Raw genomic sequence first — 14,453 nt, 5'->3', positions numbered from 1 at the left:
GAGTAGAAAGGTCCCTTCAGCAGGCCAGCTAGCTGCTGCTGCAAAAGGTAATCCTTGCTATTTCCTTTGGGCTGGCACTGGAGCCCACCTCACCCGGCAGCGAGCGAGTTCAGTAAGGTACGCAGGCAGCGGACTAGATGCAGAAAGAGGACTGTTTTTTCAGCAGTGCAGCTCCCCAAACTGGGACACTAGTCCCAGTCTTATGAGCACCAGATCACAAGGGCAGGGGTGCAAGCAAACAGCAAGAGGGCTGTTTCTTTTTCCAGAGTTAGCTGCAGATGACCTTAGTTACGTTGTGACACCAAAGTGCTTTGGCACTTCTCTCTGCTTAAATGAGAAATGCAGCGGGAGGAGATGTTTGTCTTCTTTACCAAACAGACGGTAACATCACAAAATAACGGGCAACTATTGCAAGAGGAATTGCAGGGACCACTAAAATATTCTATTAAGTTCCAACAGGTAAATTTCCATGGCTAACTCAGCAAAATTAGTGTTTAATATTATTTCATAATATCCCTTTAAATTTTCCAAATGCCTTTTAAAACCGCTACTCACCTTGTCCTCCAGGCCATAACGCTTCATTTTCTGCAATTAAATTAACTTGTCTTAAAAAATGACCTGAAACCATCTGCAAAAAAGTTTGCATTTTTGTGAAATATATCAACTCTCATAGGTCAATTTATTCAGAGTTACAAATTTCATTGAGAATAAAAGATTTATGCATTTCTTAATTAACAGAACAAGTTTAGCTAAATATAAACTCTGCACTAAAGTTTTGCAGTGGCACAATACCAACACAGAATACAGAAGCATCTTTAAACTATACAAAATTTTAAAATTGAAAATAATCCTGTTTACATATTCTTTATACATTAACATATAAAAGACCTCATTTAATGAGGCATCTAAAGGAATCAAAAACATCTCTACAGCTATCTCTGAAAATTCTGGAAACAATTCATTACACAGAAGCTTTACAAGACTATTTAAACAAACCAATACACACTTTTTACAAGATTAACATTCCAAAATGTACTCAGAGGCAGGTTTCCACTTTTCATTTCTGCAGTTTACCTCACCGGTTATCTTTAATTATAAAAATCTTCATATTTATATATGTTGGGTATTGTTGGATAATCAGCTATCTAATTTAAAAGTTGTGCAAAACAAACACAAATTTGGAAAAACAATATGTTTAACCAGTCATTTATATAAATGTCAACTAAAGCGTTTTTGCCCTGCGTGAAGGGAAAAAGCCATGACCAATCTGTTCCTGGAAAGTCACCAGTGACATTTCTATATTCCTTCATTAGACTCCTTATATAAGTTATGATAAATTAGAAGTTCCAACAAGATATTGACTGATCGACAGACCTGCCCAGCAGCCTCAAGTTTGCAACATCCCTTTGCTGCTGTCCATAGCCCGCTGCTGCTGCTGCTGCTTTAGTCAGGAAGGCTCAGCCTGCGTTGTCACCACCCTACCTGCAGGCTGAAATGGCGACTCACCCATACCTACAGGAGTGTAGCTTTAAAGAACAAAGGACTGCCATATGGCTACTGATTTGAGCCATTTCCTCTTCATCGTTTCTAGCGTGCCAGGAGAGCCAACAACAAGTGGGCAGAATTAATCTGAACTTTTAAAGGTTAAGTTCAAATGATATGAAAGCATGTTCTCAAGTTTATTATAATAAATGCAGTTACTAAGAGATTATCAGTTAGCGAAACTACTGTATGTGAATAACAAATGGAAAAAATCTAATGTAATGCTGGCCAGTAATGCTGGTTTTCTTAAGAAGAAGATATAACATATTTAAAAGGGTCCTTTCCGAGAGGTCTTCTTTTCCCTTATCTTCTGGCAGTTAGGATATTTGGTGAAGCCTATGTAAAGGAAGAGGATTTTCCAGAACTACTTGCTGTTCACTTGAAATAAAGTTTTCAGTCTCTGTTGGTGTTATTAGCTGCAAAGGCGTGTAGATTCCCCATCTGGCTCAGACCACTCTGAATATGTGCAACATGGATCTCAACATTATTCTGAAAACAACTACAGGGAGAGGAAAAGAAAAGAAAAGAAAAGAAAAAGAAGTTAAACCCCCACATCTAAGAGTTACATCTGAATACTTCTACAGTGAAAGTCAGCTGTTTTTAAGTCAAAGTATGAACATAATCAACGTGAAAATTTAGAAGGATTGTCAGAGGGCAGCACAGACTGATACAACTTGATAAAGACACATATGAAAATAGTACTTGCCCAAATAGCTGTACCAAGTCATTGACTCCTGTGCTTTAAAGCAGACTTTCACATGATCAGAGTTAATGAAATAAATATATTGTGAAGAGACGCTAAAATATTCAAAATAAGCACAGTGAAATAGTTTCTCACCCTTTTAGCAGAGTTTATATAGTTAGTTCAACTACACTGGATTTAGTCGAATCCAGTCCAGCACGCTTTTTGTAAAGTTGATTATACAGACCTTTCACTGCTGTTCGTGTTTTATTTTTGTTTTTACCAAAATGGAAAAGTGCTACACAACGGCATTTCTCAACCTTTTCTGAAATCCAGAGGCCACCCTACTATCTTCGGAAAGAAAATCCATGTCTGTAACCTCCCATTAATTAGGTAGCAGGAAGAGCACGGAGGATACAAATAAAGTACTTAGCATTTAGATGAGATTTTTAAATTATGTCATTTTAGCAGCTATATAATAATAAAAAATTCCTATTCACAGATTGTTGGAAGCTGCAGTATACGCAAAGAAAGTATCACTACAGTTCTGTTATTTTTTTAATGCTTCCCTAAGCCTCTGATTTTGACTACTGTCAAAGAAAGGATTCTAGACTAGATGGGCTTTTGATCTGGCACAAATGTGGCTGTTTAAAATATTGATAAAGCACACTGGTCAAAAGCTGTAATTGTCTCATATACTAACTTGCTTACAGATGAGATTGAATAACACTGCTAAAAAGAATACGGAGATTGTATACTGTTCTGTGGTTTAAAGAGCTTATAATACCTTTACCAGCACAAAAAATTATAGCTCTCTTTCAGATGTTCAAATCTGAAAATATTCTAAAAATAACTTATTAGGTGTCCAAATGTAAGGTGAACTAGTTGCTGCTCTGTTAATTTAGTGTGTTTTTTTTTTTTTTTTTAAATATCAGGTTACTTTGCTGATAGGATGAAACAGAAAACTCCCTTTCAAACTCCCTTTAAGAAGCTCCCTTTTACATGGGACTGTTCCTATAAATAAAAGTTATGAGATTAAAACTTGTAATTATAATCAATGTACTCTGAAGTACAGTAAGAATTGCTTGCTGGCATGAACTACGTAATTAAGAATTAATTATTCAAAAAGCAATACCTGATATTTGAGGAATCTATTGAATTCTTAATGTCATTTAATGAATCTGTTAGTGATTTAAATTCAAAGGAATTCAGGTCACCTCCTTCTGCTAGACACTGTAGGAGAAGAAAACACAAATAATATTCTGACAATTCAGCACAAAGAAGCTGACAGAGCTTCAATAACATGTATTTTATGTGATAAACTGTATTTTTTGCAAACTTTTTACCTTAATCTGCAGTAATATTGCTGTAAGTCTAGAGATAAGATCAGTTAAGTTTTCATTTTCAACACAAAGCTGTCCTGTTGTCGAGGAATTTGCTTGCCTGACAATCTCCTGAGCCTCCTCTTCACACCTACGTCTCAGATCTGTCGGTTGGTCTGCAGGCTGGAGGCCTTGGTCTGGAGCAAGCTGCATAGAAATAATAAAGGGAAACAAAGATTAAAGCTCTCCTTTGCAATTGATGCATGTATGAAATGACAAATGGTTTCAAAAGAGGGTTCACATGTATATAGTGTGCAGTATCTTTTATTCATTTATGTACGTGCACATCTATTCCAAAACTGGCCACTGGCATCAGCAAAAGTTTCCGCATTCTGAGAGAGAAACCGAGAGAGAGAGAAAAGGAATCTGATACAGCTGCTGCTGAAAGTTTCATTTCCAAGCACCCTTCCTACCCCCAGGAAATTTTGATTTATTTGTAATTAAGCAGGAACACCTTACAGGGTGTTAAAACATTAAGCAGGGTTCTAGCAAAATCTTACCTCATAACAATACTGTTGAACCTTATGCAAAACTTTGTTTAAGTCTTTGTTTAGTTGTTCTAGATCTAGAACAATAGTTGCATATCTCCTCTGGAACTCAATGCTGATTGGCATAGAATAGGATTTCTGTGGAAAAGATACAGCACGTTAAAGTTAACGCAACACTGTACATACGTATCTTTTGAACTCAGCAAGAAAGAATTTTCATTTGCAAATAGTTGTGAGATATTTGAAATCTCAATGTTGAATGGAAATATTTTAACATACAAAATATTAAAACCTGGTATCACTATTTAAAAGTCCAACTGACAACTGGATAGTAACTACCACGCTTTCATTCTCTTTCACAAAGCATCATGATGACCTGCAGTGGTAAATCCTACAAAAGCCTGTGGTCAGACCTGCTAATTTCTCCAGTAGTTGGGTTTTTAGAAGAGCTCAGAGCAGCCCTCACTGACTGGTCTCTGCTCTGTGTACAGAATTACCCTGTCAGTAGGGGAACAGTATGGGACAACATGGCGACAACTACTTTGGCTGCAGAACGGCATGCAGAGCTGTTTAGCAGGCTGGACGGTCACCTGAGGACAACCGCTGTGCTGCATACTCTCTGTTACAACTAAGAGTTTAGCAAAAAAGATAGTTACCAGGTTTTCTGTTTGGTAACATAAATATGGGGAGGCACAACTTTCCACAACAAATAAACATCCAAATTCACTTTTTTTTTTTTTTCTCCTTACATTGCTTTCAGAATGTGTTTCTACATTGGCTAGGTGATATATAGTAAAAGGAAACAAAATATACAAAATAGGCTATTTTTTCCCCCCACAAACGGTCTCTTGCAAGATAAGCTAGATGTGTTTCTACTGCCCTTTAGACAAAAGTCTGAGATACAGGTACCTCATACAATCAGTCCTGTGGCCAAGATTTTATACCAAGAGACGAAACGTTTCACAGTCAAGAGCCATCATCAGGAAGACCCAGGTTAAAAAACCCAAAATCAAGATTTCAGTTATGCTGTTAGATTACGTTCCCCTTTACACTTAACCACGGGAAATGGTGTCTAGGGCTTTAAGTGTCTGAATACCAAATTAATAGGGCTTTAAGCTAACATGATAACTTAAACATTCACCTAAAAGCAAACTGGAAACCAGCATAAATTTTGAACATACTTCCTGTAACTCTGTAAGGTAAGTGACTGATTGTAACTTTCAGATGTTCTTCAGTGACCAGCCCCTCTAGAGCATACTGCAATAATCCAGCTCAGACGTGAAAGCCACAGACAATTGTGAATTCCACATCAGGCAGAGGTGTTTGAGGGCATTCTGCATTAATGAAGATGAAAGAAGGACTTCTGAGCATCAGCTCTATTTATGATCCAGGAGTTATCGAAGATCTGGAAACATGGACAAACAGCAGAACTCGCAGATAAAAGATGGCTGGCTCTTTCAGTAAACGGCAGCAGATAGCACCTCTGCCACTGAGCATTTACAATGCTGCTCTTGAATGATCAGCGTCACCTCTAAATCACCTTTATCACAGGTGAAGTGAAAAAGTGAGCTATGCATCCTTTTTATTTAGGATTGCTTTTTCAAAAGGCTATCAGAAAACTGTTTACTATTTTATGTACACAGTGACTTGTTTACAGCCTGCGACCAAGACTAGCATACTCATGTCACGATGCTTAACAAGCAACAGCTGGTAAGTGTCCTTTTAGAAAAAGGAAAAAGAAAACGTGCAATTTTATGTATTAAAAGTTACTTTGAAGGTATCCTCTATCTCATATAATTTTGAATTTACTATAATTGCCAGATAACAATGGACTAAATTCAGTAACACCTCCGATTTTGGTCAGTTCCTTTTATTTCTGCATTAGATCAGTCATTAAAAACATCGCCATAAAAGGATTTCTTTAAACCAAACAATAGGATTTCTCTAACAATCACCAAATCAGAATTTGATGGATGATTATCAAAGCCTCATATTTGAAATACACATGCATGAACTCAAAGGATTCTGTTGTTTTACTTATGCTCAAGTATAATCAGTGCCAGGAAAAAGACTGTTGTTTAAAGAAAATACATTTTAAAGGAGAAACAACATCTACTCAATGGCACAAATGTAGATGGAATTACCAAAGGGACAAAAAAGAAGGTTAGAAGATAGGGAGACAAGATATCTTTCTAGTGGGCCATATTCTTAGCCCATCTCATCAGGGCAGCCTAGAGGAGTAATGACAGTTGCTTTTAATGGCTCCTTTACAAAGCAACCAAGCGAGGGAAGACTTTCAAAGGCATCTCAAAGTCCTTATCTAGGCTACAACTGAGCTGAAACATATCAAATTTAACATTTATTCCTGGATCCTCTTCTTCTCTATGGCTTCTTTGCTCTCTCAACTTTGTTATTCTTGATATTCTTATTCCACAATAAAGTTAGTTAAAGTCAGTAGCTGAGTGCCATGTTAATACCTGGATTCTTGTCAGAAGGCGGCTTCTGAAAACATCCGCCTTTCTTATGATTTGCTTTTGTCTATGCAAAAGTACTAACAGCTTAGTGAAAATAACGTTTTTTAGTTTAAGAAGAGGTGGTAATTTTTCAGTATCAAGAGTTACAGGCTGCAGTAGTGTGTTTTAATCTCGCTTCTCTTTGCGGTAGGAAGCAGAGTGACAGAATGTACATGGGCACACAGTGACTGAAGGGAAAGAGGGAAATCTTACCACAATAAATCATTTGACATTCAAATAGTTCCCTGAACAGTTCAGCATTTTTCACTTCGAGAAGTAAAGAGGATGCCTTTTCCTCTCCACAAACCTTTACTCTTCCTTCTGTACACTGTAGAGACAACTGCCTCAATGGTTGCTGGCAGCAGGCTGAAAGCTTTCTGCTTTCAGTTGATTGATAGCCATGGGTAGTAGAAGGGGCATTATCATTTTGATTTACTGACTGATAATTAGATAAAGCCTAGCAAAAAAACACTACAATTTTTTTCCCCGATATCATCCATTACATCTATTTGCAATAAGACTGTTAAAGCATATGCTGTCTTAAGAACTGAAGAGAGAAGATTCTCACCAGCTTTTCTGCTTCTGTATTCATCTCTCTCAATTGTTTGATGTGTTCTTTCTTGATCATGAGGATTTTCGATAACCTGGTCTAAAACAAAGGAGCTATTTTTAGGATGAATAGGTCCTTAGGCAGTTTTGAAATGCCATAGAAATGCAAGATAATAAAGTGCCTGTTTTTTCTTTTCCCCCTCCAGTATTTTAAAATACATTTCTCAGTTGTTCAGCAAATTAAGATGCAGAAATAAGAATTAAGTGAAAATAAATTACGAATTTTTAAAGAGTTTTTTAAAGCATTTTCAAGTGTGCTAGACTGGAGAAAGCTAAAACCGATCGATCAGCTGAAATACCCAACAGGAAAACTAATATAATCTATGGATAATTAGAGGCTGAAGAAATAACGAATCTTCTTTTTTCCAGCCTAAAGAAAAGCTAAGGATATTATCATCACATCCTACAATTAATACCACTTGTCATACCATACCTTTCACACACAGTTCTAAGCCTGTTCACAGCTGTGTCCTAGATGGAGCACCAGCCCTTTTTGTACGCTCTTGTAATAAAAGCTGCTACAGAGACTGGATCTGTTTTATAAGGACGAACTCTGGGCTTTCCATTTCCCATTTTCTTTTGTAACGAGAGTACCCTGTTTCTGCTGCTTTTGGGACCTAGCAGACTGAAGAAGAAATCACTGGAAATACTCTCTCAACAGGTACATAACTCTTAAAACTGTTCATACTCTCTAGGGCCCCTGGGAGAAATTCTAGCTCCACTACAGCCAGCAACAGTTCTATTACCGATTTAAACAGGACCCAGATTTCAGGTTTTCTGTATTCCAAAGGGGTTAGCCGCATCCTAGAAATGGGACTCAAAACTGGGAGAAACAGGAACTCCTAGTTCAGCACACAACCGCTTATAGGTAATTCCCTTTGTCAATTTTTCAAGCTCAATCTTAAAAGCAGCCACGTTTCTTGCCCTCACGAATCCTAATGGAGAGGTGTTCCAGGACCTCATTCAGCTAACTATGAATCTCACTCTAATTTCCAGGTTAAATGCATTCTTGTTCACTTCACAGCAATTTGTTCTCCTGCCAAAGCTGTCCTTCAGCTTAAAAACAGGTTCTTCTCTCCTTGCGTATTTTCCTGTTCCTTCACAGACAGTAAAAGTATCTCTTCTTGGCCATTCTTTCACTAGACTCATCAACCCAAGCCCTCCAAGTCTCCTCTCCCATAAAAGTCTCTTGATTTCCTAAACTTCTGTAGCTCGTTCTGCACCTTTTTCAGTTCACTGTCATCTTTCTTGAATGGGACAGGAAGCCCACACTTGCACTTGAGATGGCATTTTTACCAGAACTGTAAAACCTTTTCGATACTTCCCTCTTTCTACGAGAAATACTTTGCCAGATCCATCTTCTGAACTGAAGCTAAGCTATGGTCAGACACAGAGCGGCAGCACCGCAGGGGTTATCACCCTTCCTAATCTACATGCTCATTTCTGTCCTTGTGTTGTCCCCCAACGCCCATATGTTTAGCCAGCACGTGCGTCTTTGCAGCTACATGTAGAATCCAAACAGGGGACTGATCATGATGAACAAATCCAGAAAAGGAAGAAGAAAATGTTTAAAAATGGTTACTTTTGAGCTGGATCATCTCCCTGATCTAATTTACTACTCTACAGCCACACAAATGCTTGTGTTGGCAAAAAACAGCTGGCAGGAAGGAAAACACTGTACGCCCTCCGACACCGCTGCCAAAAAGTTATTTGTTGGGCTATATCCTCCTCACCAGCTGACAAATATACCCAAGTCCTTCTCCTTGATGAAGCTGGCGAGCCCCCAACTTAATGCACAAGTGTCTTATTTCTCCCCAAAACTTGCAAGGTATTTGGTACTTAACTTCTACTTAGATGTCCATACATCTTTCATGATACGGGCTCTAGTTTTCAAGTTCATGACCTTGCACTTTATATTATATGTATTTATAGTATATCATATACTCCAGCGAAAAGATAATCTGATTCTTTCTACATGAAACTCAGACCTTCCACTGTACCTATGGACGCCCACCACTTTCCTTTCATTGGTACATCCTATTAAATACTATTAAAAAGACTTCCATTTTTTCCACCAGTATCTTTAGTGGATGCTTTAAATCAGATCACTTCCAATTTCTTTGAGAAATTCTGGCCTAGCAGCTCTATTTTCAGCACAGCTCACCCTCTTTACTGTCATTAGTTCCTGCAGTTTATACTTCTTGTTAAACTGGAAAAGAGGTTTTAGTACAACACTCTTCCACACGTAAAAATTCCCCAAAAAGGTGAAAATGAAGGAACAGCCCAACCGGTATGTTTAAATTTGTACTTTATATTTCATTCTTGAGTCCAGAGAGTATTTACAAGAAAAAAGCATTTCAAAATAAAGTGCGCAGCAACTTTTTAATATGGACTATTTTCCAAACTTTTCACAAGCAGAGAACAGACAGAAATCCAGCATCCATTTTTAGATTTTTCTTCCGGCGTTTAAGATGATTTTCCCTTTTCCACAGCAATCAGGAAGACTAATTCACTTTTCTGAATGTGCTGCATTAACATACTCCCTCTACTGGGCATGCAGCAACACTGTAAGAAATCATTTTTGTCTTGGATTGTTTCTTTTGCCATCTAAATTTAAACTTTTCCAAAACAAACAAAAAGGCTGTGGCTAAGCAGCCTTTGGAGAAGAAACATCCTCCAAATTTTAATCCTGCCTAGAAGCAGAAACCTCTCTGAAAAGAATGTGATCTATCCATTTTCACCTGCAGTGTGCGGCCTATGAAATATTTAATGATACATACTGTATGTAAGGATGAAAGATTGCTCTTTGTGTTAGTTTATTGCATTTATTACTTGTTTCTTGTTGATTTTATTCCAGGTTCTAATACAGAAGACAATGCCAACTTAATACCGTATGGTTCATTTTGAGCCGTTCTTTTAAGGACGGTAGTTTCTGACACCCAATCAAAGACATCTATAAGTTTATATAAGGATTTAGAAAAACTAGTCTGAGACTGTAATTAAAATAGTTCGTGCAAGCGCTAACGTTTGCTTCCGACTGCAAGTTATACACAAACAGAATATCCTTGACATTTACTTATCCGTACCAAAGGATTCTGGCTACACTTCCTTTTGTTCCCAATTAAGTTCAGAACCTGTAAAAGAAAACTAAGAGGCTGGGTAGAAACCTTATTCAAAGGTTTTTTTCTGGGTTTTTTTGTGTTTTGTCCAAAACAAATCTTTTCCCATGAAACTGTTTATTCATGATATAAATAATTGCCTAACTTACCAGAAAGTCTTCTTTGAAACAAACAGTTTCTGATCATTTACTTCCTGAATCGTTATTAAATCAAAATGATGGCTATGACTTTGTTACTAGGCCAATGTATAAAAAAGGCTAGAACATCTTTAACTGTCGCCTTTAGCACAAAACTACCCCTGGATTAGCGAAAGCACTGCAACCCATAAGTAGCATCACCAATCTCAGGTATTTCATAACCACAGCTCGGTACTAAAATAAAAATGTTGATGCTTTAGGATTAAAAATAATGCACAGACCTTCAATAACTGTTGTTTTAAACTTCTTAATTCCTTTATCAGAAACCTGGATAAAGTATTAAGATGAGACACAATTTTGCAGACATAACCTCTTCCTGAGGTCTGAAATAAGAGCGGCAGTTTTCAAAGCTAAGGACAAGCGAGAAAAATAAGCATAAAAAAAAATTCTCAAAACATATTACTAGCATCTTATGAAAAGCTCATTTTTGATATCACCAAACCTCTCATAAATCAACAGAAGGTCATTTAACTACAGAAGACTGACAGAATAAACACAAAAGAAGAATACGCAACAAAATTAAGAGTTGTAGTTGACACTTACCACTTGAATGAGGAATTCTACTGGAAAGCCTCCTAGCGTTTCACTATCTGTGCCTGAAATTTTGTTTTTCCACGAAGACTGTCCTAATAAAGGATCACTGTCCTATACAAGAAAGGAAGTTTCATTTAATAGCATATTTCTGAAGGGTTTTGCTATAATTTTTATCTCACTGAATAAATGAGGAAAATTAATCTCAAAACTGTGTAAGGTCACAGCTTCAATAGGCATCAGAAAATGTTTCACTGATTAATATTACAAAATTAGACAAAATAAATAACTTACTGTAATTGGAGACTGGAGTGACGGTGTATAATGCAATCGGGGAGGGGTCATAAAGAACCTAGAAGGTCGTTGTTTCTGTCCAAAGGCAGCAATTGGCATGGTTTCATGGGGCTCGTTGCTCTTTTAGACAGGAAAAGGAAAAACATACTGCAGATGTCAGCCTAATTAAAAGTTGTAAGCACCTTCGGAATACATATATTTATTTCTAGACTTAACCTTCCCCCTCCATGCCTCCAAACCCAAACAACATTAGAAGAGTAATGGCTTAGAGCAATGCAGAACTTTCTGAAAGACTACATTTAAGACTTCCCTTCCCGTTTTGTTTTGCTTTGGGGCCAGCATGGGCTTCAAAAATCATATTCCGTTGCTGCAGTTTGCAAAGTGTTACGGCACAACATCCAAAAAACTGCAAGAATGCTTCCAAAACTTTTCCTGGAATGTTGTAGAAAAGTCATCACTGAACAGGAGTTTGGCAGAGGCTCCAAACTCAGATCAAAACAGAGGTTAGTTCTTCGACATGTTACGAGCCCTTGGTAGATTCAACACTACACAGGACACAAAAGAACAACATGCCCCTCTAAAAAGCTTGCAATCTAAGGCAAACCGTTCATCAGGAACAATTCCGGGAGATCATAAATTGGTGCACAAGCATATCAGATAGGAAATATAATCAAATTATTATTTGATCAAGCAAATTTCCTTGCAGGTAGTTTCACTACCATAAAAAAATTCAAAATGAGACTCAATCAACTCATAATACTTACTTCCAGCTACCACAGGCTTTTCCAGACTTTGGCAAATTACAAAGGGACAGGTTTTATTGAACGTTTTCCACAAATCCTGCCAGGATCCAACTGCGGAATTTCTTTTGGGATCTTACACTAGTCTTTATACCTCTTCATGTTAAACTCAAGCTATTACAATAACCTATAATAGTAGCTCTAGTAAACTATCCCAGCCTGAGCGATTGTATTATTATCAAAGAAGGTTATCCTGTTATGTAAAACCAAAAACAGTGGATGCTCATTCCCCTGGGAAACTACAATTTGAAAGTGGGGGGCTAAAACTAGAAAATCAAATGCAGCCCTCAGATGCACCTCCTTGAAGCGTTACATAGATCTTCATAAATGTATGCACTAATTTACAAAGGTCATTTGCCATGTATCTGTTATTCTTTCTTTTACTTTATGACAACACACCGGGACTTTATTCTGAATCTTCTCTTTGATTAAAGCATACAACTGCAGATTTTTTTTTTTGTTTTGCATTCCAGCTATTTTAAGAAATGGGTTATTAATACTTACAAGAACTTCGTAATCTGGGACTGTGTGTGTTCCAAGACCTGCTCTGTCAAAAGTCACTCTGTACGTAGCATTTAAAGTATCTACAGCGTCTATCTGTCCAGTGAATAGTCCATCATGGACACCCCGCAACCGTGCTAAAAAAGAAAAAAAATCCCCAAATATCACAATGTTTTGTTGCCATTGAGAAAAAAAGATTTCTATTCCAAGTAAGCCTGGCACCATCCAATAGAAGAAAATACATCTTAAATGAAAACATTGCAAACCCAGAAAAAGAACCGTATGCAACAGGAATACCATCCGATTTTTGACAATTTTGCAGGTTAAGTATTTCCCAAACCTAATCCTTTGCACTACGTTTATGTCTAAACAAAATACTATTTAAAATCCAGTAGCTTCTGACAGTCAGATTTTGTGGACAAAAATCAATTTATGGATGTTTTTGAGCACCAGTTCTCTTTGATACTTCCACAGATGACAGCACATTCAATGAAAGACAATGAAGAAAGCAGCTCAGAGATACTGCTGTAGGAGTGTGAGGAGGTGATGTAAATGTGTGAGATTGCATGCTTGCTTTCAGACAGTGACACTGAAGAACTCGAAAAGCAATCAACAGTAATGGCTTGAGTGGGAGATACTGTGCGTAAGTGATGAACACCTTGATCACAAGCAGACAGGATCAGGGGAATTAAAGATTAAAAACAAATTAAATAAAACTCGTGGAATGTTTTTAACAATATTCCTTCCTCAGTTATGTTCAAGTTTTTGAATAAGATAAGGTTACGTTTAATATATACGTCCAAATATTCTGCCATATCAATTCTACATCGGCTTCAAAAGAGGCATTTTTATATTTATGGAAAACTAAAGCTTAAGTTTTATGACAGTCCACATTTTAAACTTTCAGACAGCACTCAGCTGCCTGCATTCAAGAATCTCGCTCTCCAAACTCTTTTTGATATATCAGACTTTTTAAAGAATAAATCTACGACTGGAACAACAGCAATAACAAACACATTAAATTTGTATCTCTAAACTCTGTCACTATTTAAAAAATGTTAGCTACCCCATGCAAGCACTTCCTCAATAAGCTAACAATAAAAACATACTGCTTTTAATGTTTAAAATTTATTTTAACCTATGTGCAGTAAACATATTATCGTTTACTAAAATATTTGCAAAACACACGTTTTTTTTTAAGAAATTACCTGTAACTTTTGTTCCTATTACAAGTGGTAATGGAATTTCTTCTGGAAGATCTTTGAACTGTGAAATATCTGCAACCTTCCGCTGCTGCAAAAGTCTTATTTTCTGCCGTTTCTGTTTTAATGCTGACCTCTCTTCCTCAAAGAACGCAGAGGAACATCTGTAACACAATTAAATAAAATGATACTTAAATTCAACACTGAAAACACACCTATACGAAGACATCAAATAAATAGGCACAGTCTAAAACAGAATGAAAGAAAAATAAAATAAAAAAGCTTGGGGTGAGGTGTTCAGGAGAGAAGCATTTCAGTGAGCAGATTCAGACAGTCCTACTCCCCAAAATTACCACTCCTAAAATAAGTTTTATTTAAAAATAATACTCAGGAATGCTAGCTGTTTGCATGAGTATATTAGAAGAGTATTTTTACATGAGTATACTTTTTTTTTTTTTTTTAAAAGGACTTTTGAGGCGTATAGGAATCCAGCACCGCTAAAGCAGGTCCCACACCCAGCCTATTCCGAATGCCAGCTCAGTGCATGTGATCAGGGCTTCCTATATGAGGTCCCCGGCTGCCACCACTTACTG

General features: G+C 37.1%; 1 protein-coding gene across 3 annotated transcripts in view; it reads right to left on the bottom strand.

The window, feature by feature from the left end:
* Window positions 1-660: 660 nt before the first annotated feature.
* The window catches only part of LIN9 (lin-9 DREAM MuvB core complex component), a 39,312-nt gene continuing 25,519 nt past the window's right edge, over window positions 661-14,453 (bottom strand). For all 3 annotated transcript variants that reach the window (XM_068940145.1, XM_068940146.1, XM_068940147.1), the window contains 9 exons: window positions 13,867-14,024; window positions 12,662-12,795; window positions 11,358-11,477; window positions 11,076-11,177; window positions 7,176-7,256; window positions 4,107-4,232; window positions 3,571-3,753; window positions 3,360-3,457; window positions 661-2,041 (listed from right to left, as the gene is read on the bottom strand). In XM_068940145.1, coding sequence (XP_068796246.1) covers window positions 1,936-2,041; window positions 3,360-3,457; window positions 3,571-3,753; window positions 4,107-4,232; window positions 7,176-7,256; window positions 11,076-11,177; window positions 11,358-11,477; window positions 12,662-12,795; window positions 13,867-14,024 — 1,108 coding nt within the window. In that variant the 3' untranslated portion in view covers window positions 661-1,935. The remainder of the gene's footprint in view (window positions 2,042-3,359; window positions 3,458-3,570; window positions 3,754-4,106; window positions 4,233-7,175; window positions 7,257-11,075; window positions 11,178-11,357; window positions 11,478-12,661; window positions 12,796-13,866; window positions 14,025-14,453) is intronic.

This window comes from Struthio camelus, chromosome 3 (assembly GCF_040807025.1).
Source record: "Struthio camelus isolate bStrCam1 chromosome 3, bStrCam1.hap1, whole genome shotgun sequence".
In the NCBI taxonomy this organism is placed as follows: domain Eukaryota; kingdom Metazoa; phylum Chordata; class Aves; order Struthioniformes; family Struthionidae; genus Struthio; species Struthio camelus.
Note: the sequence above shows the minus strand (reverse complement) of the source record. Positions and strands in the feature narration are given on the sequence as shown.